Source organism: Parasteatoda tepidariorum, chromosome 1, assembly GCF_043381705.1.
Source record: "Parasteatoda tepidariorum isolate YZ-2023 chromosome 1, CAS_Ptep_4.0, whole genome shotgun sequence".
Classification (NCBI taxonomy): Eukaryota; Metazoa; Arthropoda; class Arachnida; order Araneae; family Theridiidae; genus Parasteatoda; species Parasteatoda tepidariorum.
In genome coordinates, this window is record NC_092204.1 from 58504580 (window position 1) to 58532471 (window position 27892).

Consider the following 27892-nt stretch of genomic DNA (forward strand, 5'->3'; position numbering starts at 1 on the left):
AATTGGGTATAATATGAAAAAAGCACAACTACTTCCACTTACTAGGAATAACATTTACCTTTTAGTTTAATTAATAAACTGAGTTTTAAATATGTTTACTAAATTCATAAACTTCGGTAAAACAACAATATAAATTATTTCCAAAGGAACTAGACTAATACAATTCCAACCTGGCGAGTAGCGACTTATAAACAAGACACTTCGTTTGATGCTTTTACTTGTTGCTAGAAATCAGGTTCGCAGAAAATGCTGTTTACTAGTTAAATTTAGTAGGAATAACACGATCTGTGACGTAGGCTATAGTATACCCAATTACATCAGAAAAAAAAATAACATATGTCAGCTTTTTCAAATTTGATTGCCAAAATTAAATTGAACCTCAAATTAATTCTATACCCATTAATATAAACTTCAGACTTGCTTCGTTTATGCAAATCTGGCAATCGGAATTTCGACCTCATTCCGACTAATAAGCTAAATCGCTTAAATTTCAACTTCAGTCCGTGCCAAACGGAAATAAAAGTTTCAATAGTTTTTTAGCCACTACCAGCAGAATTTATCCCGAATATATTTAATCTCTGATAGGATAAATTATCTTCTGTTAGATTGTTTATCAATTCGACTTTAACAATGAATTCCGCGAAACGGAGCTTTTGGAGCCAGCTCAAAAGTCTTTAAGAAGTTTAACGGTTGTTCTTCGTTTATCTGTTGATTTTTCGATTGATCCAACTCATAATTCTTACTTGACGTCATTAATCTTTATTTAATAATAACTATTTTATCAATATTTTTTTAGATAATTCAACTACAATAAAAAAATAAAGTCTTAAAGAATAATTGAATACAATTCATGACTTTTACATTCGTCCTACTTTAAATGCACCAATCAAATTCTCAATTTCAAAATGTATATTTCATATGAATTTTTATTTTGATGAAAGAGTGACAAAACGTAGTGTCGGTGCAGGGGTGGGAAATATTTTGTAATGAAATGTATTAAAATTTGTAACAAAAGTTTGAATTCGAAACATGAATTTTACACAAAAAAAAGAATATCTCCACTCTTGTCTACGGATGAAACCAATTAAACTTTTCAGTTTTCGATGACATTGCAACGGAGCGGTTTCCAATGCTCCGTGTCATACAATTGATCCATTCTATCATATACACAATTAAATCGAAGAAAATCATTTTCACAATAAAAAAAAGGAACTTTTTAAAAAACCACGCTTTTCAAGTAGACTTATTCGAAGAGATTTTTTATGGCACATTAAACATAATACTTTGGGCAACATCACTTTCGCAATAATCTTTTATCGTCACCTAATATCCCCTCCACTTGTTCCGAATATGAACCCCATAAAATTTTCATTAACAAATGAATAATTATTTCCCCTTTTTAAAAATCTCTTGAAAAACATCGTTTTTTAAACAAGTGAAAAGGATATCTATATCATTTTATAAACCATTAATCTTATCCTATATTCCTATACAGGGTGTCCCAAAACGAACGCATAAACTCTGCACAGCTAGATTCCTCGTAGGGAGTACAAAAAAACTGGCCAAAGAAGCGTTCCTGTACGATCCATAGTTTACGAGAAAAATACGAAAAACAAAGTATGACGTCACTGCCGGTGCAAGAAAAAGAACACTTTATTGGACATATCAACAACAGTATTTACATATATTTAAATACGATAATGCTTAAAATGTTCGCAGCGCATATTCTGCTTTAAATTGCGCATAGTATACTGCTGTTGATATGTTCAATAAAGTGTTTTCTCTTGCACCGGCAGTGACGTCATACTTTGTTTTTCGTATTTTTCTCGTAAACTATGGATCGTACAGGAACGCTTCTTTGGCCAGTTTTTTTGTACTCCCTACGNCAAGATAAAAACAAGTGAAAAGAATATCTATATCATTTTTGAAACCATTAACCTTATCCTATAGTCCTATATAGAAGTGGTTACCAACTGGCGGCCCGCTGGCCGCATCCAGCCCGGGAAGCCTTTTTTTGTGGCCCTCGAACTAAAATATATTAGTTGTCATCTCTTAGGCGAATAATTTTCGTAAAAAATCTATATGGATTTAAAATACTTTTTTTCGTTAAAAAAAACCTAATTTCTTCATTTCTGTGAAATTTAACATACCAACTGTACAAAAAAAATTATTTTTCAGGTTTTGCATCCAAAAAAATATTTATTATTATTTGTAATTCAATACTTTTATTTTGTACAGCTTGATAAAAATCAGACAGCAATATTTAATGTACCTTCAAACATTAAAGAGTCCTATATAAAATTTTGAAAAAGTTGCGGCCCGCCATTTGACTGGTGTTTTTAATTGCGGCCCCCGGCCTCATGTAAGTTGGTAACCCCTGCTATATAGTGTTATATATTTTATAAGCTGAAAACTAATTCTGTATTCGATGATAAAAACTGTTTTCGATGATATATTAATGCCTGTTTTTTTTCCTTCTTAAAGGTAATGTTATAACGAGGAGATGGCGGAATATTAGAGACAGTTATTTGAAGTCTCAGAAAAGGCCTTACGCAAGGAAGACAGGAACACCGCCAACGTTTGTTAAAAAATACATCTTTCATGATGAACTTCAGTTTCTGCACAAAGTCTACAGTCACCTTGAGAACAATTTCACATATAAAGAAAACAAGAATGCAGACACGCCTGAAAGCAATTTCAAGGAAGAATATGAAAATATTCGGATCAAGCAGGAAGACAATTCTTCTGGAGAAGAATATGATATTCCTTTGAAATATGAATTGGAGTACTATATTAGTGAAGACGAGATCGAAAAGACTGAAAGTAATGAAGCCATACCAACTGCCGAAGAGTTAATTCCAAACATTATGCCGGAGTCAACTCATTCTGTTCAATGCACCAAACCTGTTCAATGCACCAAACTTGTTCAATACATTAAACCTATCCAATACATAGAACCTGTGCAACAAGGAATTAAAAGAAAGCACGAAGATACCGAAACCAGACTCATTAGTGCAATAGAAAAGTTAGAAAATCCAAACCCTCATGTATCGTTTATGAATAGTTTGTTGCCAACTTTAAATAATTTGACATCAGAGCAAACGTTAGAATTTCAATTTGAGGTTCTTAAACTTTTAAAGAATATTGCCTCTAGTAAGTCTGTACATACATCTAGATTCTAGAATTACAAGATTAAATACTAGTTGCCGATATTAGATTTATTGACTAAATTAATTGCATTTCTAGACTTCTCTTTATTAAAATTTCTTTTTAGTTTCAATGCACGTTTTTTAACTTGGATTTTGTATGTAAATATTTTAATACTTGCAAGTATCATTTATTGCTTACAACATAAATTACTCATTACAAACCTAATCGGAAATAACTATTTTCTCTATCGAAACCTTCACTTAGAGATTTAATTATTCACTGCTACACATACATGCAGGTTTGTCTGCTCAATTACATAAAGTACGGAAGTTTCTTATTTTACCATCTACATCACTTAAACAGCATTAACCAATAAAACTTAGATTAAATTGAATTCCCCTTAATATACAGGTTGATTCTAGAAAATTTTTAAGCAAGAAATGCGAATCAACACAGACATAAAGTTTCTATTACCTTCCCTTTTGTGAGATTCAGCTTTAAACGATTTTTGACTAAATAATGTTTTCTAAATTCAAGAGAAAAGAAGAAAAAAATGCTGTCAATTACATATTTCATAATTATCTTTGTTGCATGAATAGAAATAGGAAAAAGAACTTGATTTAAATTCTAGGATTAAGGTTTGAAAATAGTCAGCCTGCTCCTAATTTTTCTAATGCTTTGTTTTTATAACTCAACTCATTAATATTTAAATAATCTCCATCAATAAATTTCAGTTTTTTTAATTATTTTTTTTTAAAAATTTAATTAAATAAACTTCATTGAGGACTTTTGAATGGAACTAAACCGCATTTACGTTGCGTGGAGAGGAAAACCTCCCGTGGTTAGCCCGGCTCCAAGGGGATTCTAACCCATGATCCGTTTACCTCGGAGGATATTTTACGTCAGTTCGGTGGTCTGTGCGTGACGGGAATAGAATTCGTATCAACCAGCCACCACTGGGATTCGAACCTGGGTCAGCTCTTTAAATGGGAACTCTCTATCTCCTGAACCACCGCGGTTCAATAGGTATATATTGAAACAAAAACAAAATAAACTGCATCAAAAAGCTAAATTAGCAAATCCTACTAATTCCAGACGAATAAGACAAGTAAAAGTAAAAAATCGACATGCCATTTTTGACGCCAATAATCCTCATTTTAATTTGGCCGCAGTCGCTAATTGAAATAAAAATAAATAAATAAATAAACTATGTACTTTATAAAGCAAAATTAATGGAAATATGAGTTCTCCTAACTGTATCATTTAGGAGAAACACAAAAAAATGCTTATTAAAAACGTGTTCTGTTTCATGTATGTGTACCTGAACAAAACATGAAAATAAATAAAAACTATTGTAATTAACTTAGCTTTCTTAATTATTGGTATACGTCTTTTTGAGATGGGAACGATTTTGGAGTACCGATTTATTGATTCTTTTCCTTTTTTTTTCCTTCACCCCGTACGAAGTTAGTACGGGTATGCAGTTAGTTTAAAATAATTTTTCTTATGTGTAGTACCCATAGCATTAGATAATATCAACTGCTAAGAATCAATGCTATGTAATGGATTCGGAGCATTTCCCTCTATGCTAATTTTAATGTTGGCACAAAACTCGTTTTTCATGTTAAGGGGGAAAAGAGCTAATTAATATACTTTTAAACGTGTTTGTTACAGCATTTGCTTTGATGAAGCAGCTAATATTATGATATGTATGCAATGATTGACCCGAAAAAAAGAACACGTCTAGCTCATTAGCAAAATTTATTGACACTGCAACCACTTGATTGTTCGTTCCAAATGAAACCATTTGAAGAACATTATAAATGGGGAAAAAGGCGAATAATTAATGAACTTATTGAACTTTCTCAAATTCAATTTATCTCCGTTGTTGTAATATTATATATTACCGAATCAATCACTGCCTTTCCTTTTTTAATATGCTTAACATATCATTAACAGCTGATGGTAAATATATCCTTTCTTAGAAAGAATAAGTCGATTTCTAAGGTTCAACTATTGACAGCTCTATGAGAATGGGTTATAAGAAATGGTGAATAGATGCTTTATTTATTAATGAAAATGGTGATTTACTTATTATTTTTTCTTCTTCTAAGATTGAAATTCTGTTCATATAATGCTAGATTTTGATAAAAATCATTTCTGTATACTTATTTAAGAGGTTATTCTACGCAATAACAATGTATTTATGAAAATTTAGTTCTATTATAGTCTGTAAAGTATAAGTAAAGTTCTTTTTTTTTCATGGTTTCAATATTCTTATGGTTTATAAATAATATCTCATATTTTCTCATCTATTATTCCATATAGAGCATTAATACTATTTAAACAAAATATTTTTAGACAAATAAAACGTGAGTGTGAGAAATGTGATCATCTACTTTTAAAATCATCCCATTTTTTGAAATTTTTCTTCTTATTTCAACAAAATTTTAAAATTAAATGAAGTATAATTTCTAAAATATTATAAAGGTGTGTCAATATAAACTAACTTCTATCTCCATTTAAATAATAAACAGCGTTGTGTAAATGTGAAATAAGAGAAAAAAAATAATATGGATCGTAAAAATTTCATAGCTTGGGGGTATAAGCCACTGTTTTTGCAAAAATAACGTTTTCACGTCAAGTTATTCCTTGTACTCTACAGTTTTCAGTTTAATACGTTTTCAGAATTTCTATAATATAATAACACGATATATATATAAATAAAAATCTTATTCTGGACTTGCTAACCCTAGTGTTTATTTTTCCTACGTAAAACACTCTCCAAAATGTGGCTTATAATTATATAGCCACAAGTATATTCATTTTGGATTTTTATTCGCGAATTATTCAGTTCGAAGATATCTAACAATGATGTCTAACATGGGTAATTTGCATTATAAAAGTAATTTGGAATTTAAATAACTATAATGCTTTTTTTACAATATCAATAAAGTTAACAAATGAGTAAATTGAAAAAAATATTTCCATTAGTGAAACAAATGAATGAATCGAAACAAATAGAAGTCAGAAAAATTATAAGTTATATACTTAAGAACAAAACTTACCTATAGTCTCTGCGATGCATGATTAATTGCACATTTATTGTTTTTAAAAAGATTAGAATGAACCACAGAATTAGCACATTCGATTAAATGAATCCTTGAATGTTTCGCATAATATTTTCCCACAGCTTTCTTACATTAAAATCCAATTTTAATCTCCACATGTTATATCTTCAACTTGAGTTTCCAATTTTGTATTAAAGTTTTCTATAATAAGAAGGAACATTTTTGGCAGAAGGATTCAGAAAATTATTATGAATCCGCTTTTATTCTTCAAAACAAAAGAAGCTATAAATCGTGATATTTAAAACCGATTAGAAATCTGATAGTTTGCTAACTCCGAATATTTAACAATAATTATGATGAAATAAGAGAACTCATTCTTACTTGAAATATATATATTCCAAAATGTTAGCAAATGAAAGATACAAGTTCATCTTTTTTGTTTAAAACTTTCGTGGAAAAATTCTATTTTTTCAATCCAGATTTGAGTTTTTACTTAACTAGTAGCACATTCAAAATTTCTTTCCAAAGTATGTTTTGCTACATTCAATTTTTATGTTGTTGTTGTTGTTGTTAATTTACGTCGCACTAGAGCTGCACAATGGGCTATTGGCGACGGTCTGGGAAACATCCCGGAGAATGATCCGAAGACATTCAATTTTTATGAGAAACCAGAGACAGCTGGCATTACATAGTGATAATTGATGGAAAATGCCTACGAAGGGTTATAAATTCGCTCAATTATAAAATAAAAAATGCGTCAGACGATATTTCAGAAAATCAAAATATATGGTAGTGTTCTCTGAAGAAATGTGATGGTTTATGCCAAATAGTTTAAACCTAGGCCTTTGATAAAAAATTTAATAAATTCTAGCCGCTACAAAAGAACAAGTTGAAACGATTACAACAGAACTGATGAAAAGAAATGAATCCTTTAGTATTTTTTTATTGCAGCGCACAGTTTATTTTATCATGTAGGAAAATTGTATTTCGCAGACGATATTCAAAACTAATAAAGGAAAGCGATCTTTATTTTTAACTGATGCAGTAGATAAATATCATTATAAAAAATAGAAAAGAAGAAACCTAAAAATTTTAATTTATTAGCAACAGAAAGAAAATTATAATCAAGTCTTCTACAGGTTGGACGAGATACTAACAAGATATACGTATATAATCATTCCGATTGCGAATCTTTTTTTGAAGTGAAACTTCTAATGCGACTTCCAACAAGGTTGCGTCAAACGTTTAACGCTGTTGCGTTAAACGTTCAACGCTCTTGGGGGGGGNTTTAGCACTGTTGCGTTAAACGTTCAACGCTCCTGGGGAGGGGGAATAGAAAGAGACAGAGCGAGAGTGAAAAGTAAACAGTGTGAGCGTCGTGAAATTAGCTGAAATACGTACTTGTTGTTCTATTTTAATTTATAATATTCATTATTTCATTTACTTGTTTTTTTATTTTGATTTGATACACATATAATTTAATAGGGTAGAATTTTTTATTTTCAAATTTAGTGGATAACAATTGTAAAAAATGAGTGAAAACAATCCCACGGACAATGCGACGGATTTAAAGTTATGTCAAGGTACTTTTCTTGTGAATATCAATTGATTGTTAGGTTTTCTCTTTTGAAATTACATTATGACGCATTCACATACATTATTAATACAAATACATTTTCCAGGGCGAGACGATGAGGCAACCACAAGCAATGAAAGCAATCCCACGGACAATGCGACGGTCTTAAGGTTATGTCAAGGTACTTTTCTTGTGAATATCAATTGATTATTAGGTTTTCTCTTTTGAAATTACATTATGACGCATTCACATACATTATTAATACAAATACATTTTCCAGGGCGAGACGATGAGGCAACCACAAGCACTTCCACTGGTTCAAGAGGTCCACGAGGGAAAAATGCACAATATTACCGTGATTACAGAGCACGGAAGCGGGCGGAGCAGGAAAAAGAGTCGTTGAATAGAACTAGTGATCCTTCTACGACTGCTGATTCTTCTACAATTCACGTCTCTGGATCAGTAACATCGAGGAAAAGGAAATCAGCCGCGGAATATCAGAGAGAGTACCGAGAACGTAAAAAAGCCAAACGTGACAATATACTCATTTATTCGCTAGCTGTAATTCCATCAATTTCGACGGGGGGATTTACTACCACTCATCAATCAACTATAGTAGACCAACTAACAACTGCTGGGCCTTCTATTAATCCACCAACGACTGCTGGGCCTTCGACGAGTAGTGATATTGGTTTTGCAAAGCCAACAAGGAGGAAAACACCCGCACAATATCAACGAGAATATAGAGCAAGGAAAAAAGCTCAACGGGAATCTACGAGGGCTGCGAAAACCAACGGCGGTTCAATGGAGATTGCTGATGAAAACACCAGCAATATTGGTGACGAAAATGCAAGGATAAATCCACAAGTCCCATAAACTCAATTCCATCAGCATAAGAAAGCTCACAACTACATTAGAGCAAAATTCACCAAGAACAGTTTTGGTTTTACATGCTCGATATGTGATCGATTATAGTTTAAACAAGGTTTGAGAGGACTGCCTTCAGATATTGGTCATGAAGTTCTGGACAGAATCTTACCAAATGTTCCGAGAGAAAGTATCGAATTGCGTGCAACGTGTTTTCAGTCAGTGCAACATAACAAAATACCAACTTATGCAGTTTATAATGGTTTCAAATATCCACCAATGCCAAAAAATTTACCACCACTGGATATAATAACGGAACGATTGATTTCACCTCGAAAACCGTTTATGCATATCAAACGCTTAAGACACGTTCATGGTAAATACGGCGTATATGGACAGATCATAAATGTGCCTGCTAACCTGGATACAATGGTAAAACGCCTGCCACGGGATATTGGAGATGATCATGCAATAAATGTCCATACCAAGAAAAGAAAAATTCACAAATCCAGCTACGTTCAAGGCTTGGTTAATAAAAGGACAGTTAAAACTTGGTGAATTTTCTGAAAGATACTCTACTGTATCATGACATTGAAATTGATCAGTCTTTTTGGAATGGGCCTGTAACGGATGGAGAAATACCGAACGATGAATTGAGTGAAGCGATCACAATGGAAGATAGAATCGTTGCTCAGCAGCAAACCTTATTATGGGATGGAGATAAATATTTGGGACTTGCACCAGGAGAAAATCAAATTCCAAAAAGTCTGCTGTTTGACGAGTATGCCGAGGAACTATCATTTCCTGGAATTTATCTTGGACACATGAGAACATTTCGTGAGGAAATTTCAGTCACACCTTTTCAAATGGCAACGAGTGAAATACGACGAACTGATCGACGAGGTATTAATCCTCGCCATTTGCTTTATATGGCTGCGAAAAATATGAGACTGCGTGTTGCTTCATCACTTACTGTTGCCTTCAAGTTTATCGGCAATGATACAAAAGTGACGAAACAACAAATCGAATCAGAAGAATATGTTAACGATTGCCTAGAAACAAATCTCGCATTCTTGAAGTCGATACCGAATTCCGTGTACTATTGGTCCCAGTGCAAAAAAGATCTATTTGCCATGATTCGGCAACTTGGTAGGCCGACGGTTTTTCTCACTATGAGCGCAAACGAAATTGGGTGGATCCCATTGCTGCAGTTGCTACAGAAATTTAAAGATGGAAGAATAATTTCTGAAAATGAAGCAAGTGAACTCAATTGGTTGCAAAAAAGTACACTTATCAATGAGGACGCTGTCACATGTGCCATCTATTTTGACAAATTAGTTAACACGTTAATGACTCTCCTACAGAACAAAGGCCTATGCCCATTTGAAAAATATAAAGTGAAAGATTATTTTAAACGAATCGAATTTCAACATCGTGGGGGTCCGCACGCTCATATTTTACTCTGGTTGGAAGATGCACCAATCAGTCCACGAGGCGATGACAAAGAAGTTACGATAACATTGATCGATACTTTAATCTCAGTATCAACCTCAGAGGCCTCAGGTAACATCAAGCTACAGACACATAAACACACGTTTACGTGTTATAAGAAAGTGCGGAGGTAATCAGCCACAGAAATATCGGTTCGAAGCACCTTTCCTGCCTTCTCGGTCGACGCAAATATTAATTCCTACGGATAAAGAAGAACATAATTTTGCCATATATGCTGATCATTACAAGAAAATCAAATCCCAGTACGAAATTACAGATTACAATAGTATTGATGACTTCTATCAAAGCAACAATATAACTTATGACGAGCATTATTATAAAATTGTTTCCGCGGGAATCAATCGGCCACGAGTATTATTAAAACTTGAACCATCGGAGAAATGGCATAATCCATACAATCCATTCTTGTTCAATGTGTTGAAATCGAACATGGATTTGCAGTTCATATTGGACGAATATTCATGTGCAATGTACGTACTGGACTACGTCAATAAATCAAATCGAGGTATAAGTAATTTGCAAAGACAGATTCTTGAGATAACTGAAAAGTATCCTGATTTTGGAGTGGTTGAAATGATGATAAAAATGAGCGTCGATTTATTGAATTCTGTGGATATTTCTAGCCAAGAAGCAGCTTGGTGGTTGCTGCGTAAGCCGGTGTCACATGCATCCAGATCAGTAACGTATATTCCAACATCATGGCCTGTCGATCGACAAAGAATGAAAAAAAGCACGCACGGAATTGGCAGACGATACCGATCCACCGATATTTGGAACGATAATGCCGTTGATAAATACGAAAGACGGCCTCAGGATTTAAATGATCTCACTCTTGCTCAATTTTGTGCGCATTATAAATGTAATAACAATGAATACAAAAAAAATGAACACCTCACATATTATAAGATATACAAATTATAATATGGCAACTCAGCTTGAAGAGTACAAAAGAGAAATGGTGATGCTACATATTCCCTTCCGCAACGAAGAGATAGATCTACTTTCTGAGGCAAAATTTCTGGAAATCTACACAGAAAATGAGAACATCATCATGGAGCGTAGAAAGGAATTCGAATCTAACATCAATATTGAGGAAACTATGTGAACAGTTATATCGTGAAGAAGAAGATTTGAGGCAACTAGACAATCAAGTTCGTCCGGGAGCAGTTCCAGAGCCACCTCCATTCAATGACATGTATGCGGATCCCGATTCAAACACCAACGATGATCTTCGTTTAGCAACTTTGAGTCGTCTCCGAGCGATTGCAAAGCGGAGAGAGAATTTAATGCCAAATGAAGAATTTTGCCAACTGATGCGAGCAACCAATCTTGAACAACGATCGATTTTACTAGAAACTATCCATCATTTAACATCGCAACCACTTCAACCATTGTTGGTGTTCCCGACGGGCCCAGCCGGATGCGGAAAAACCTTCGTGATTCGTCTGATCATGGAAATTTATAATAAATATGGAACTACAAATGCACATTGCAATGCGTACCTGACATGTGCTTTGACAGGAAAAGCTGCAGTGGCAATCAGCGGTACGATCATTCACACTGCTCGATCATTATCCACCAGCTTAGATAATAGCTTGAGTTCTGAAGCATTACAACAATTCGGATCATTATTTCAACACATTCGCTTGATGTTGATCGATGAAGTCAGTATGGTTGGAGCGGAGCTTTTCGAATGAATCGATAGAAGATTGAATTTGATAACAGGCAAATCAGATACCTCTTTTGGAGGACTGGATGTCATACTGGTTGGAGATTTAAGACAACTCCCACCAGTGAAAGCCACACCCATCTTCAAACAATCGAAACATTATATTGGTTCAAAAACTTGGCGCTCATTCAAACTTCACGAACTCACCCAAGTCATGCGTCAATCAAATGTTGTATTTTCGACGATTTTGACGAAGATAGGAAATGGAGATCGATTGGATGATGTCGAACTTGCACTAGTGGAATCGAAATTTGTGACAGAAGAACAGGCTAATCGGTTATGCCCGCAGGGCATACGTCTGGCTTATTCCAACCAAACGGTTGAGAAATATAACAGAGAAATTCTAGAAAATCAACCAAATCAGACAATATCCCAGGCTATAGATTTCTTCTCAGGTTGTGACAACGAGGAACAACTTGAATGTGCACGTAGAACACTTGAAAGGAAAAAAATTACCAGCAGACACCGGTGGATTACTGAAACGTTTGACATTCGTCCTTGGGCAGTATGGCATCATAACGACCAACATTGAAGTTGCTGATGGATTGGCCAACGGCGCCATGGGAAAATTGAACCACATCGAAAGAAATGATAACGGGGAAGTTACTCGGGTATGATTGATATTTCCGAATTGTGAAAGAACTGGAGTAAAAGCTCGGGCCGTGGCACGTTCATTTATGATCGCTAATAATCTCAATCCTTTAGCTGTCCCGATCGGTCGACGAAATGCTACAGTCTATCTTAATAGACAAAGAAGTATCTCAGCTAAGAGAAATTATTTTCCACTAGCACCAGCCTGTGTATTGACGATTCATAAGTCGCAAGGGGGAACTTTCAATGAGGTGGTTTATTATTATGAAAAAAATCAATCTCAACAGTTGGTTTACGTTGCCATGTCGAGAGCGGTTTCAATTGAAGGCTTGTACATTATCCCAGTCAACAAACATAAGAAATTTTACCATGGGAACGGGAGTAACGACCGCTCATGTGTCGCTTTACGGGATGAGATGATGAAATTGCGTCAAAATCCACCTTCCACCTTGGATGAAGAACTATGTAAATGTATCAACTCGAAAAGAAACTTATCAATCGTAGCATTCAATTGTCAAAGTGTTCGTGCACACGCCAATGATTTGACGTATAGAGTGTTTGAAAAATCGAACATTTTAATGTTATCAGAAACGTTTATGGACGATAATGAACCTCCTGTTCTCATACCAAATTTTGATTTCGTTGTAAGATTTCAACGTAACGAAATTCGGAATGCAGGGGCTGCTATTTATCACAATCAGAAAAATAGATGTCATATTGTGACTCCACATTTAGATATAAAAGCTCCTTACTCAGGTATCCCTGATGTGACAATTTCAACGTCAAAAAGAATTGGAGACATATGTGCTGTAGAGTGCATAGTCAACCACAGCGAATATAATCCGAAGAAATTGATTCTAATTGCCATTTATGTTTCACCAAATGCAGCCATGAGGGATATTAAATTATTTATTGCAAAATCTTTATTGCCACTATCCACTGCAGGTTCACAAGCTCTGGCAGACGTTACTGGTGAAGAAATTGATTATTGTGAGCGGCCTGTGATCCTTGCAGGAGATTTTAATGTGAATTTCTCGTTACCTGAAGCTGAAACATTATTAACCTTCCTTAAAGACAAATTTGGATTGGAAATGATAAATGGTAGGAATGATCCAACAACCAAAGGGGGAACTACCATTGATGCAGTTTTTGCAAGAAATATTGAAAAAATAGAACTCAAACATTTCGTATCTTACTTTAGTTATCATAATCCCATTGTAAATGTTATACTTGTAGATTTGGATATTTCTCCACTCGAAAATGATAATTAAAAGATGCGATCAATTGTGAATTGTAAGCAATGTTAATAAAGTTTGTCTTAAAGAAACAATATGATTTCACTAAAAATCAATTTCTACCCCTTCCTATTTTCATTTTTTCTTTTCTTTTTTGACATAATATAAACATAGCAGTAAAATTCTTGTGTTACACTCATTACGCAATATAAATTTATTGTTACTTTCACTTCGCCCTCGTGCCACAGGTCCTGGGCTCTCTCCTCGGACCGGGCATGGTTGAGCCTTTTTCAGCCTTTCATCCCTCGAGTGGGTCGATAAAATGAGTACCGAGCATTATTGTGGACTAAACACTGGGGGTCTGCGTTCGGTTGACCACCCAACCAGAGAATCTGCTCCTGTACCCCAGAGCCCAAGGTCAAGAAAACTGAGATGGGCACAGTAGGCCTTAGCCCTCTATTGGCTGTCGCGCCACTGAGTTTAGTAGTAGTAGTTTCTTTCACTTCAGCTAAAACTATTTAATAATGATTTGTTAAATCAATAAATATATTATCAAATATTGTATAAATAATTTTATATAAAACTATTATTTGACGATATTGAGCTGATTCATCGATATTAATTTTCAATTCCTCATCGAACGAAGAAATATTACTAATTTTTTATTCCAATTTATATCCTATGATTCTTTATTTCAAAAATGCAACTTAAGGGATTAAGATTGATAAGATAACTTACCACTTTTAATTGTTTTGTCTTTCTTTTTCTCATTTATTTCTCATTGTTTTATTTATGCTTCAGGCATGATTTCAAAAGCTGTTTGGTTTTATTATTTTAGACATAATTTTTTTAAAAATATATTTAGAGTTTAGCGCAGCTTAGCCACATCCGAGTCTAAAATTATTAAAGTAGCATAGACATTCAACTTGACAAAATAAAAAAAATCAATAAAATCCGTCTTATTTCAAGTGACGCTTTGAAATAAGACGGATTGCAATTACATATCTGTAATAATAAAGCAATATGGGTTAAAATATTGAAATGTAATTAGAAATATATAATTTTTGAGTAACTTTAAATGAATTTTATCAAAAAGTAAACACATAAGATTGTTTTTAATTTCGATACAGATAATTTTAATTTTAGAGTTAATTCGTACTAAAATAAAAAGTAGAATAAAATACGATAACGTACTTTGAAATAAGAGCAACCGCATATGTTGACCTAATGGTATGATTGTGTTTTTTTCTTTATCAGCCTTAATCCAAAACTGAAGGCGATTAGAATAAATCTAATGGATTTGAATATTGTAATGGGCGTCACCTAGCATCATTTCATTTATTTATTTTCACCTAATATATTGATAAAGCTTGAATGCAACTTATTTTAATTAAATCTAAGAAGAAAAAAAAAACTAAATAAAATCTAGTGGTATAAATTCTTTCAGAAATTGAATTAGATTAGAAACATTTTCTTTCTTTTCAATTTTTTTAAAAATGATTTTTTAACAATTATTTTTTATTTTTCACTTTTAAAACTTTTTTTTCCTTTTAAAAAAGTTTTAAAGGTCAAATAAAAATTATAATGGTCAAATAAAAATTATAAATTCTTTCAGAAATTGAATTAGATTAGAAACATTTTATTTCCTTTCAATTTTTTTTTACATGATTTTTTAACAAAATTTTTTTTATTTTAACCTTTAAAACTTTAAAAAAAAAAAAAAAAAAAAAAAGTTTTAAACCTCATAATAATAAAACTCTTTTAAAAATGCCATGTATGGTTCTGCAGCCTAAACTCGCAGTAGATGCTCTTGAGTTTCGGTTTCTATTATTCAGCAATCTTCAATAAGAATATTATGGTTGCAATTGAAAGGAGATTTTCATAAAGATTCTCCATCACCTGCTTTAACAAACATCTGCGCCAACAGGTGAAAGACAAGTACAGGGCACTCTAGTACAGACTAGTACAAAGAAGATGGAGAAAAGTACACTTATGTTTTTCTATGTTAGAATTTTTTTTCACGCGAAGATTTTATGAAGTCAAACTCAGGATTAAGTGATTTATTTTAGTTATATTTATCATTGACATTCTGTCTCATCGTTACGGATATCCTTGTCGTTAGAATGAGGAAATGATAATTCGAAGGAATTGGACATGACAATATTTGGAACTTCGAAGTTGAGATGAAAAACAACACTGGTATATTCAAAATATTTTTTGAAGGCCCTGAAAAAAAATGGTAATAATATTAACAATCCTGAAATATGAATAGAAAAATAAACTGCTCAACATGTAAAGAAATGAAATATTATCGAATAAGAGATCGTTAAAATTTTTTGTAAGGAAATTTTGGCGCATTTTTTATTTCTTTCCTTCTCTATTCAAAATAGGCAAATTACGAACCTCAGAATGTTTATACGTAATAATTTTCTTTTAAATAAACAAATAGATAAAAAAAAACTGGAATATTTTTTACCATCGCCGAATATAAATAGAAGAAACCCAGATAATTTGTTTGCATAGAAGCGAAATATTAATGCGAAATTTCGTAAAAATGTTTTTATTCGAGTTGATTTGTTTATTTATACTCGTATTTTGCTATCATATATGCACGGTATGATCGTGAGGAATCGAGCAAACATTGAAATTAGAAAAAAATAAAAAATAAATAAATAATAATGATGAAAAGGGAAAATAAGAACTAATTTTTTTTCCTTGTTTTTTTTTTTAATGCACATGATTAAAATAAATTTTCATACTATGCAAATGATGATACTAGAGTTTTTGAGACAACAAATATAATCTCCTTTGAATTATGTTATACAGTGACGTGCTACGAGGAGGGTGAAAAGGGCTACGGCCCCTAGGCCCAGGCATCTAGTTAAATCTTTAATCAATTAAACTTTTTAAATCTATTAATATATGAAATAACATTTTTGATTGAAGCTAAATGTTTAATGAAAAATAAAATATGATTTTCAAACAAATTTTTAAAATTTATTATTATTAGTAGTAAAATTAAATTAATTATTGTAAGAAAATTAATTATTATAATAATTTATTATTATTATTAAAATATTATTTGCACTGTAGTGAAGAAAAAATATTTTGTTGTAAATAAAAATTTTTTTTCCTTAGAATAGTTTTCATTTACATCTCTTGAAATAAAAATGTAAAACGTGGATTAAGGTCTTTATTTTTTAAATTACACCAATTAAATTTTTTTCCTCCGCAATGATGACATTCAGATTTTAGGGAGTATTTAATTTAGGAAATTGCCCCCCCCCCCATCAAACAACTTTGCACGCACCTGGGCATTGACAAATTAATCTGTTACTAACACTATAATTGCGGTTAATCTATTGACTTTTCGTATGTTACTATGGTTAATGTGTGATTTTAAAACAAATAATAGGACAAAGTAGCAGCATGTGTTTATAAAGTAATTAAAATTGGATCGTTAAAATATTGCATGAGTATCTATGGGGGCAGGGGAAGGAGTTAGCGATTTGTTTACTTATGATGTCAAAGGACTGAAGTATGAGCAATGCTAACTAATTTTACTGGAAAAATCCCTTTTAAAATGCAAAAAAATGGATAAGTTTAAAACCAAAATAACTTTCTAGAAAGGAAAAAAAAAATTATCTTATTTAATCATAGGAGGAGTGTTTTTAATTCACAGACAAAGTAGGGGGACCAACATCACCAAAAATATGTCTGCATAATATTTTAACGTACCCGTTAATTTTAATACGTAGATCAAAATAGCTTTTAGGTCTTTCTTTGGGATTGACAACAACTTGCTATGTTATTTAAACTTCTACGTCTACCAACTAAATAAATAGCTTCGTTTATTTTCTCGTTAACTAACGACATTACTTTCTTAACTTTCCTTCTGAAATGAAAAGAAAAACATCAGCGTGAAGTATGACATTCTACGTCTTAGTTTCTAATTTTCACAGAGAATGTATAATAATTTTCTTCTTTGCACATCCACCCCATGTGGAGAAGATACAAGTTGCTACTGTGGAAATTCAAGACTTATTTGCATTAGAGGAAAAACGCACCGTATTTGGAAATCATATTACTTCTTTTTTATTTTATTTCATTTATGCCAAGGTAATGTTCGAATGAATGAATGAACTTTTTATTTTTAGAGGATACACTATGAGAACCACTTTAAAAAAATTCTTGCGTGTCACTTGAATACCCACGGCACAAGAATAACTGGAAAAAAAGCGTAAAACGTTTCTTTTCCATTGCAAGATTCACACAGGATAAATGCAGGAAGTGTAAAAGAAAAACGCTATTGCATGCTCAAAGCAGGACATCCATGACGCCAGAGGACAAAGATCTTCGATGACCTTGGACACTCCCTCCCCCAATTTCATCCCTCACGAAACGCCGAGCGCGTTGCACACTAACAGGAAAGTCGCCTGTCTGGTCACGTGGTCGAAAATGGACGCTTCACTGCACCACTCTGTAAATTTCTCTCTTCTTTTGGGGAGAATTATCGAATGATGTAATTCTGAGGTGTTGTTGCTATATATAAATGTTATTTCAAAGACAAATGTGATTTTTAACTTCCAAAAATAATTCTTTTTTTGTTTATTCCTTTCTAACTCATGCTGAAATCAATTGAAGCTTTCCCACGTAAAAATATATCCCAAAAATATCCATTTCCTTATTTTAAAGTAATTATTTTTATAAAATAATTTTTGTTTAAATCATTTGGTATTAGCGATTTTAAAACTCTGAAAGTTACACATAATGAAATATATCTTTCTTTTTAGCTTTCGATGACGATAAGTTTTTAACACCAATTAATTAACACTAATTAAAAAATAAAAATTTCATTTTTCTTAAGTAATTTTTTTAAAATTCTAACTAAGAGGACATTATCTGATCGAATCTTTTGCGAAAGTTATGCCTATTCCTTTACATGCAAATAATTGAAGGAAATATTTACCAATTCTTTTTCAGCAAACTATAATATGCATTACTAAACAAGTTAAAAAATAGCTAATCAAAATTTGTTCTTAAATATTTCCATTATACCTTCTTCTATTGTATCTAGTTTGTGTATAATTCTTTTTATTAATTATTAAAAAACTAAAATTTTTTTTAGAGATAGTTAATTTTGCGCTCTGAACAAAATTACTTATATTGTAAGAAAGAAAAAAAAAACATTTTTCCTCATTATTTGTGCTTTCTGAAATATTGATAATAAAAAACTGTTAAGTACAACAATATTTTTTAAAATAGCTAGTAAAATAACCTTCTTATCCTGTTAGAATGGGAAAAATTATAACTATCTCACCATGCTTGAAATCAACATAGATTTCTTTCTCAAAAATTAACCGTAATTGGTGCTTTTATGAAGGCGATTAACTATACGAAACAACCTCTATCTTCTGAACAAACGAGGTCCATACACCTTAGATAAAAACCAAAAACATTAGAATTTCCATAAGTAAAATATATTGATAAAAAAAGAAAACAAAGAGCAGTTTCGATTGCATCAATTGTTTTTTTGAAAATCTAATTTTGTCTAATTATTTTCCTGAAATATAGGGAACTCTAAACTAATAGCCAATCTTACATTACTAGATATAAAGTTCATTCGGCAATCAAGCTGGTTTTGAGGTTTTCATCCCGCCTTCTCCATTAGTGATTGGACAGATTTCAATATCGTTTTTGTTTATTTTTGCTACTTTAATCAATATTCGACTCCTGGTAAGTATACATTTTGTCAAGGATTCAAAAACAATATGTTAAGAGCGGTGATTACCGAATTTGTGCGTAGAAAGGAGCTTTATTTCTGTGCCGGAATTTATTAAAAATATTAAATTACATAGTTATATTTTTATAATCAATATTATCGTATCGACGTACTGAATGAAGCGATTAAAAACATAAACTTTCAAACGAAAAAAATGTTTTAAATATATAATATAGGCTAATTATAATCTAAATAATAATCTAAAACAATTTATTTGCAGCAAAAATCATAGGCGTTTTTCAAAGTTTATTATTTTTTGCACATGAGTGTTAAAATAGTTCAATATGTTATTATAGTCAAGAGTTTTATTCAAAATACATTGAAGAACTGAGATGTGAAAAATAAAGAATGTATAATTTTTAAAAAATTTTATTTTATGTAGCGATTGTGGTGTTAAAAATTTTATTTTCAATGTGTTAAAAATAAAGCAGACTAATATATTTTTTGCTTAAAAGTTGCATTATATTATATATATAGTTAGAAAAAAAAATTTCAGATTAAAAAAAAAAAACCCACCCACAGTACAAATATTTGAGGGAAATTCTTGTGAACTTCTGTGATAATAGGTAAGGTGGGAGGGGCATAAATAGTTTTGAGATGAAGGTAAAAGATAAATTCTATTTTCTGCACGTGACCTATTCAAGGGGACGCTTTAGGTCGCCCCTAGCCTTTTTCTACCCCCCAAGATAGTGATATCCGCTCCAGAGCAGCGACCTCATCATTGGCTGTAGAGAGATAGTCTAACCCAATAAAATGAAAGCGTTTTAGAAAGCATACAGAAGGTTGCCGTATTTGGCAAGTGAATTGCTCTTATTAGTGATAATTATTATCAAAGAGTTTACATCTATTACCATCTTGTGAAATCCATCTCTTTATATTCTATTTAAACTCAAAATTAAAAAAAACAGACTGTTACAATGTTATTAAATATGAATTGGGTGTTTAGGAGAGTGTTATAATTTTTCCCCCCTTAGAACTGTGATTTTATTTTACTTATATAAAAATGCATTTCAAAATGATTCGTTATTAAAAATGATATTGTCTTGCTTTTATTAATAACTAAGTTGAAATTCTATCAAAAGCTAGATTTTTTTTTATTTAAAAAAATATTATATTGTTAATTTATTTTTATTACATTGTTGAATTACCAAGAATATTAAAATAATCGCAAAAAAAAAAATTATTAAAAAAATCAAATAAATAAAAATTGACTTCATGACATGAAGTATTTTTTTTTTAAAGATTACTTAATTATTTTAATAAATTACCAAGGTTCTTGAATATTCAATTCAAAAATTAAAATATAAAGAAGAAAAGAAACCAGCTTTGTTTCATGAATTATACTTTTTAGAGAATTTTCAGTTTATTTAAATCGTGTTAGAATATTCGAACATAACACACGAGTAAAAATAAACAATCTTGCTATTTAAATTGTTTCTTTATTTAATGCAAGCGGTTTTCACACGTTCTTGCGAAATGGAAAGTTGTGTGAACGCGAAAGAAACAAAATAAACTCACTCTTTCGAAACAAAAAGAAATTACTCGGATACGCACTAGTACCCAAGGAGAATTTTGGCGAGTTTTTCTTGGCGCGATTTTAGTACACATAACCTTTTCTTTCGAAAAAGGGGGAAAAATGGGAAATCGCAGTGGAGTCTGACCAGGATTTTGAACTTGAATCATTTGCTTACTTTTATTTGAAATAATTTCACCTGCGTGGTGATAAACATGGATAAGATTTTCGGATCTTTAAAGAGTTTATTAAAGCTCAATTCCACTGTTATTGACAACAATGTATTTCGTTTGCATTATAAGTTTACTGTTATAATATTGCTTGCATTTAGCATTCTCGTTACTTCAAAGCAATATATTGGAGATCCGATTGACTGCATATCGAGGGATGACATTCCAAACAAAGTACTGGATTCGTTCTGTTGGATTCATTCCACATTTAGTGTGGAAAGCGCATGGCATAAAAAAGTAGGTGAAGAAGTACCATATCCTGGCGTGGATAAATTTACTCCTAATGAAAAACGTGTGTACCACGCATACTACCAGTGGGTATGTTTCGTTCTTTTTCTTCAAGCCATCATGTTTTATATTCCTCGATATTTATGGAAGATGTGGGAAGGAGGAAAAATTCGTGCCATAATTTTAGGTCTCAATTCTCCTATTTTAAACGAAGAAAAGAAAGAAGACAATCGCAAAGTGCTTGTTGATTATCTGACCAATCACATGGGGCATCATAAATTATATGCTGCTGAGTATTTCTTCTGCGAAGTTTTGAATTTTATCAATGTTGTGGGACAAATGTATTTAATGGATGCTTTTCTTGGTGGTGAATTTTCTTCATATGGACACAAAGTATTCCAGTTCACTGAATGGGACTACTCTGTTCGTTACGACCCTATGATTCATGTCTTCCCGCGTCTCACTAAATGCACCTTCCATAGGTATGGTTCATCAGGTGATGTTCAGCGTCATGACGCTATGTGCATCCTTCCAATTAATATCATCAATGAAAAGATCTATGTCTTCTTGTGGTTTTGGTTTGTTCTTCTTGCTGTGTTCTCATCTTTGATTTTGGCATTCCATTTGGTGATTTTCGTCTGGCCTCAGTCTCGTTTCCTGGTTCTGAGATCTCGTGCGCGTTTAGCACGACCTGATTATTTGGACATCGTCCTGCGTAAATGTTCTCTCAGCGACTGGTTTGTTTTGGATCTCCTCTGTAAAAATATCGACAGTTTGAACTATCGGGACTTAATTAACGATTTAGCGCGAAGATTGGAGAGAAAAGCTGTTGACAATACAATGCCATGAGTTTATGAATTGACACATTAGGCCTAACGCCGTTTTTTTTTTCTTTGTTTACTATCGTATATTTTAATCATCCACATTCAAGTAAGTAATGCAATTCAGTAATCGTTTTAAATCTAAGCCGATAGAATTTTTTTTTAATTTACGTATTTTTTATGTGTGAGTAGTACTTGTGATGTCCCTTAATTATTTTTTATATATCTGACAAATTTGTGAAAAACCAAACTATTTTTATACTGTTCTTTTTTTAACCGTTGTAAGCTATCATCGACTATTTTATTCTAATTTCATCTAATAATAAAGTGATATAAAAATTTTAAATGCCATTTTAAATTTTATACATTGTGATTAAATAGGTCAAAATATTTTTTTTGATACATTTCAATTATATCTAATGTTTATCGAATTTCTTGGAATGTAAATATTGTTTTTATAATAAAATTTAATTTAATTTGAGTGTCCAACTAAATATTGCTCAAAATAATTTATACTCATTTAGGGACCAATATGTAATGCATTCCATATTAACCAACCAAGAAACCAATTTACTGCCAAATGTATTTTTTATATGTGTTGTGTATTTTGTTCTTTGTGTGGGAATGGACTTTTCCATTTTAATTGCTATATATATTTAATATTTTTATGCAAATTCCATTTGGAAGAATCCAAATTGGAAGGTCGGTTAGGTGCACATACTCTGAAATTTTGATATAAAACTTTTTACGATTCATAAATAGTGCTGTTAGCACTCATACTGTTGACATTTTATATTTCTTACATGAAAGCAATAGCTAATTATTTTTATACATCTTACTGTATACAATTTTATAGTGTTTATGTGGTGACAATCTTGTATATAAATTTAACTAGATGAATTTAATGTATGCAGGATAATTTTTAAAAGCTAAAAAGCTTATTTGTGCACTTAAAATAAAATTAATTCAGCAAATATAATCATTAAAATGATAAGGATGTAGTACTGATCATAAATTTATAAATAGGTTTTGGAAATAAGTTTCAAGCGTATTTATCACGATATTAGATTTGTAGAATATAGACGCAAAATAATTAAATGTATAAGGTGCCTTTTGATGTTTTTATATTTGAAACATATTTATGCTGTTTTAAGCATACATTTTTATGAATTTGTCAATATTATCCATGTACTGTGGTTAGAACATAAGTAATTTACTGATGATTAGACTTAGAAATTTAGTATCAAATATTTTTTTGTACAATATTAATTTATTTTTGGGGAAGATTTCTCTAGGGGAGATTTCCGTATCCAGAATAATCGTCAAGTCTTGGAGACTTCCCCGCTAGAAACTTTAAAAAGAAAAGAAAAAAAAGCATCATAGAAAGGTATAACTCGTAGCCACCCTCGAGTAAACGTCTACACGTTTTTTAAAAAAAAATTTGGAAGTTTGAAATCTATTGCCATCTTAGTGGTTGTAGTTGGTGAGACAGAGTGAGAAACGGAAATATCCCTTTTCTGTATTAGTACCTGTGCCAAAATACACTAATTAACTGTGGCCTGTGACAGATAAAAATAAAAGGGGACCAATTTAAAGGGTTAACTTGTAAATAACCGCTCCAAGTAATACTTTTCGTAAATATGAAATTTTTGAAAGTTTCTTATAGAATAGTTATTGAAGCGAATAGATATCGACACAGAAATATTCCCCGTTTTGGACTAATATATGCAATAGGCACTGTATTAAAACTATCTGTTGATAAGACTTGGTAAAATATTTAAATTTAATTATTTAGTTTGGCTATATTCCAGCATTTACCTTAAATTCAAAATAGTGTATATTGCATTTGTNCTAATATATGCAATAGGCACTGTATTAAAACTATCTGTTGATAAGACTTGGTAAAATATTTAAATTTAATTATTTAGTTTGGCTATATTGCAGCATGCCAATCACACAACAAATTGGTAACTTTTAGTATTTTCCACATATTTCATTTATGTGACGATAAGATCAAGAGTAATATTTTTAAAAAGAAGTTCTGCAAGATCCAGGAACTTGTTTTAATCATTATTTGAACAAAGCTTTGGTAGGATTCAATTTTGATTGTTTTGTTTACCTTAAATTCAAAATAGTGTATATTGCATTTGTTGACTTTTATGTATATATTATACATTGCACTTAGAAAAAGTTTAGTATTTTGCATCTCACTGATTTTTATCTGTTCCATAGAATATTCCATATAATTTGCTATATTAAACTTAATTTTTGTTGTGGTTGTGGTTAATTTACGTCGCACTAGAGCTGCACAATGGGCTATTGGCGACGGTCTGGGAAACATCCCGGAGGATGATCCGAAGACATGCCATCACAATTTTGATCCTCTGCGGAGGGGATGGCACCCCCGCTTCGGTAGCCCGACGACCTGCGCGCGAAGTCGAGCACTTTACGGTAGCACAGTTTAACGAGGACCAATACCGCACACCCTCGGTCCCTACGCAGACTGATCCAAGTGGTCACCCACCCGCACACTGACCGTAGCCAGTGATGCTTGACTTCGGTGATCTGCTGAGAACCGTGTCTTAACGATCAGTCCACTGCGGAACCTTAATTTTTTAGTTAATAAATTTTTAATAATTAGTTTAAAAAAATCATAATCGTAAAGTAGTATTTCAAACACTTTGCAAATTTCATCTGAGGCCACTAAATATTGAATGTGAAGAGAAATTCAGTTTAAGAGTGTACATAAAATAACTTCAATAAAAAGATTGTTTTAACACTTAGGTTTAAATTTTTTTATGTATATTTTTGCATTTTTGACTCTTAAATACCTATTTCTTTTTAGTAAATTATGTTAATCTGTATATTATTGATTTTATATTAATTATGTTAGCAACTGAAGAATTGCTATTGAAATTACCATTTAATGTTATCATTAATTTCGTAAGCTCTTATAACTTCACTTAGTAAAAATTGGTCGTTTTTATTTATAAATGTAAATTATAAATAATATCTGGACAATATATTTCAGGCGTTGAAACCATTATTTCATTGCCATAGCTGTCAATGTTCTTTACCTCTGGTGCTCTGTAGGTGGCAAAGTTAGTGAGAATATTTTTCNCTTTTTTTTTCTTTTTTTTTTTTTTTTTTAGCATTTAAACATGTGGCCGATTCATAGATTTTCAAATAATATAGCTTATCACAAGTGCTGATAACAATTGCCAGGATGCCACTGCCTAGTTCTAGTACTTTGGCCTTTGCTTAAAATTATTTCTATAAATTTTATAATTATAGTTCGCTCCTTTCTGCATTTTTATTTTTTTTCCGCATACTACTGCCTGATTATTAAATTTTTATGCATTTACTGTTTGGATTTTTTGTATGCAAGTTTTAAAATCTATTTGGCACCTTGGCAATTGTAGTTGATGCAACAGATCATGAAAGGCTTGCAGATTAAATGACAATTCTTCTATATGCAAGGACAGAGAAAATTTTAAGAGATTATATAAGGTTATTATTTAATATTATGTGAGGTAGCATATTCACAAGAAAACAAATATTTTAGCTCTCAAGAATAAAAATAAATATATATTGGCAGCTATGCATATAACAATATATTTCTTGCATTTATTATGTGCCAAGTGCCAGGCATTTACAAATTTATTTCTGACTATCAAAATTATGTAACTGAATGCATTTCTGTTCTGAATCATGTTTTTGATCTGTTTGTGCTTTAGTTATTTTTTTCTCCAAGCAACGTGCAAGCAGTTTAACAATGTTAACATCCAACATGTTGGATGTTAACATTGTTAAACTGCTAACTAGAATTTCAAATTTTATGGGGTACTTCGAAAACTATAAAAAATTGCACCAAGAAAAATAATTTGCCTTATGATTTATAAATGCTTCAATATTCAAAGAAAATTTCATAACACAAGCAAAATTTTTTGTATACTTATAGCTAGAGTATAATGTTTATCTTTCTGATAATTGCTATACTTTGCTGTTCTAAGTTTAAATGTGGCAGATTTAAAAATCAATTACAGTAAAAAATTGATTAAATTTGTAAAACGTCTCAATAAAAAAAAAAAAAATGTGATTATGAACTGAAATATTAGCATTACTGTTAACTGATCTGTTTAGCACAAAATGGCAGATTGATTTTTTTTTCCCCTGGACATTATTCTAAGATTTGGTAAGAATTTTCTTTTTAAACATTTTTGCAGGTTTAAACATATATCTGCTTTGTTAGTATAGTACTTAATATTGTAATTTAATTTGGCCAAGTATCGACTTTTTTACAATTTATTGTGCCTCCTTAATGGCATAATTTCTATATTACGGAAAAATTGCAAGACTGTTATTTAGCTAATCATGTGTAATTTATTGTGTATGTTGATAAGGATGAAGAGTTACTTAACAATATATCATAGAAATGCTTATTTTGATACCAGAAGTATTAGTTAAAAAATGTCTTTTTCAAAATAATGTGATTGTCATTATCATTCCTATTATTATCCAAAGATTTTTAATGACTTAATAATTTGAGTTCCTAACTCTGTTCTACAATTCTAGTTCTGTGGATACTGCTCAAAAGAAACTCTTTGAATAGAGATCTCATTTTTTAGACTTAATTTTATTTTAAAAAATTCTCATCTTATAATTTTGTGTATTGTGTTTTTGATATACTTCAAATTTGAAGACTATTTGTAATGTCATTGTTATTTGGATAATTAAACTTGAATAAAGTTTATTAGATTGTAAATTTGTATTTATTATATTTCTGTGACAATGTTTTTTTGATATTTTTTTTAAAGGAATATGCAGGAAATGGACGGAATCTCACAAGCAAGCTTTAAAAAAAATGTATAAATAAAAAAAACATTTTTATTGGGTTTTTGATGAAAAACCCAGAATTCTTTTTTCAGAAGTATTTTAATTTCCCTATTCCTTATTAAGATTGCTGGATTTGCTTTTAATATGAAGGTTAAATATTTGGTTTTATGACTTGTTTTGTTACAGTGTAGCTATTTTAGGAGGTTTTAGATTGCTATACTATTATTAATCACAATTTCTTACTAAAAAGTAGCTTGTTAAATAAAATAGAAATTAAATTTACTCAATTAAAAGATCCTTAAAATTTTTATTACTTTAACACAGGTTAAGTTTCAGAGTATATTGGAAGGAAATTTAAACTTAAAAGGCTCATTCAACTTGTTAGTATAAAATTAGTTAAATATTGTTTGATTGATCAATTAGTAATATTGTGTAAAGTTAATTCTTAATAACAGTTTTGTATTTATGATTTTAATTGCATATTTTTTTATTGGAAACTGGCTTATTACATAAATAAATTTAACTTATTTACTGCCTAATAATTGACTATGAAACTACATAATTTTCAATGTGTTTTTCGTAAAATGTTACATAAGGTAATATTATAGGATTACTTTATAATACATAAAAGAATACAGCTATTTCGAATTAATAGGTTTTTGTTTATTTAGAGAACGTTATACTACAAGAGAAATTTTTTATTGCAAATTTTGAGTAAGCCATCAAGTTTCAAAAAAATGTAAAAATATCA

At 31.3% G+C, this 27892-nt stretch overlaps 4 protein-coding genes and 1 long non-coding RNA gene across 5 annotated transcripts in view; 4 read left to right on the forward strand and 1 right to left on the reverse strand.

Moving 5' to 3' along the window:
- LOC107449295 (uncharacterized) overlaps positions 1-5413 on the forward strand; it is a 20343-nt gene extending 14930 nt beyond the window's left edge. Inside the window, exon 2 of the mRNA XM_043053231.2 lies at positions 2485-5413. Coding sequence (XP_042909165.1) covers positions 2485-3182 — 698 coding nt within the window. The 3' untranslated portion in view covers positions 3183-5413. The remainder of the gene's footprint in view (positions 1-2484) is intronic.
- Positions 5414-7723: 2310 nt separating this feature from the next.
- LOC107449189 (uncharacterized) lies at positions 7724-10751 on the forward strand. The gene is made up of 2 exons (XM_071180780.1): positions 7724-7978; positions 8078-10751. The coding sequence occupies exons 1-2, from the start codon at positions 7861-7863 to the stop codon at positions 8671-8673; spliced, it is 714 nt and encodes a 237-aa protein (XP_071036881.1). The 5' UTR covers positions 7724-7860; the 3' UTR covers positions 8674-10751.
- A 462-nt stretch (positions 10752-11213) lies between these two features.
- Positions 11214-12437, forward strand: LOC107438268 (ATP-dependent DNA helicase PIF1-like). Its single transcript, XM_043053240.2, has 2 exons — positions 11214-11844; positions 11902-12437. The coding sequence occupies exons 1-2, from the start codon at positions 11214-11216 to the stop codon at positions 12435-12437; spliced, it is 1167 nt and encodes a 388-aa protein (XP_042909174.2).
- Positions 12438-15776: 3339 nt separating this feature from the next.
- LOC139425554 (uncharacterized) overlaps positions 15777-27892 on the reverse strand; it is a 69906-nt gene continuing 57790 nt past the window's right edge. The window contains exon 4 of the long non-coding RNA XR_011636764.1: positions 15777-15957. This is a non-coding gene — a long non-coding RNA (uncharacterized lncRNA). The remainder of the gene's footprint in view (positions 15958-27892) is intronic.
- LOC107449304 (innexin inx2-like) lies at positions 20091-23745 on the forward strand. The gene has a single exon (XM_016064802.4). It carries the CDS (start codon positions 21242-21244, stop codon positions 22331-22333), a length of 1092 nt encoding a protein of 363 aa, XP_015920288.1. The 5' UTR covers positions 20091-21241; the 3' UTR covers positions 22334-23745.

Coding starts and splice junctions, on each gene's coding strand:
- LOC107449189 (XM_071180780.1), top strand. CDS start 7,861: ATGACGCATTCACATACATTATTAATACAAATACATTTTCCAGGGCGA. Junction 7,979..8,077: donor GGTCTTAAGGTTATGTCAAG/GTACTTTTCTTG, acceptor TACATTTTCCAG/GGCGAGACGATGAGGCAACC.
- LOC107438268 (XM_043053240.2), top strand. CDS start 11,214: ATGAGAACATCATCATGGAGCGTAGAAAGGAATTCGAATCTAACATCA. Junction 11,845..11,901: donor GATGTTGATCGATGAAGTCA/GTATGGTTGGAG, acceptor ATTTGATAACAG/GCAAATCAGATACCTCTTTT.
- LOC107449304 (XM_016064802.4), top strand. CDS start 21,242: ATGGATAAGATTTTCGGATCTTTAAAGAGTTTATTAAAGCTCAATTCC.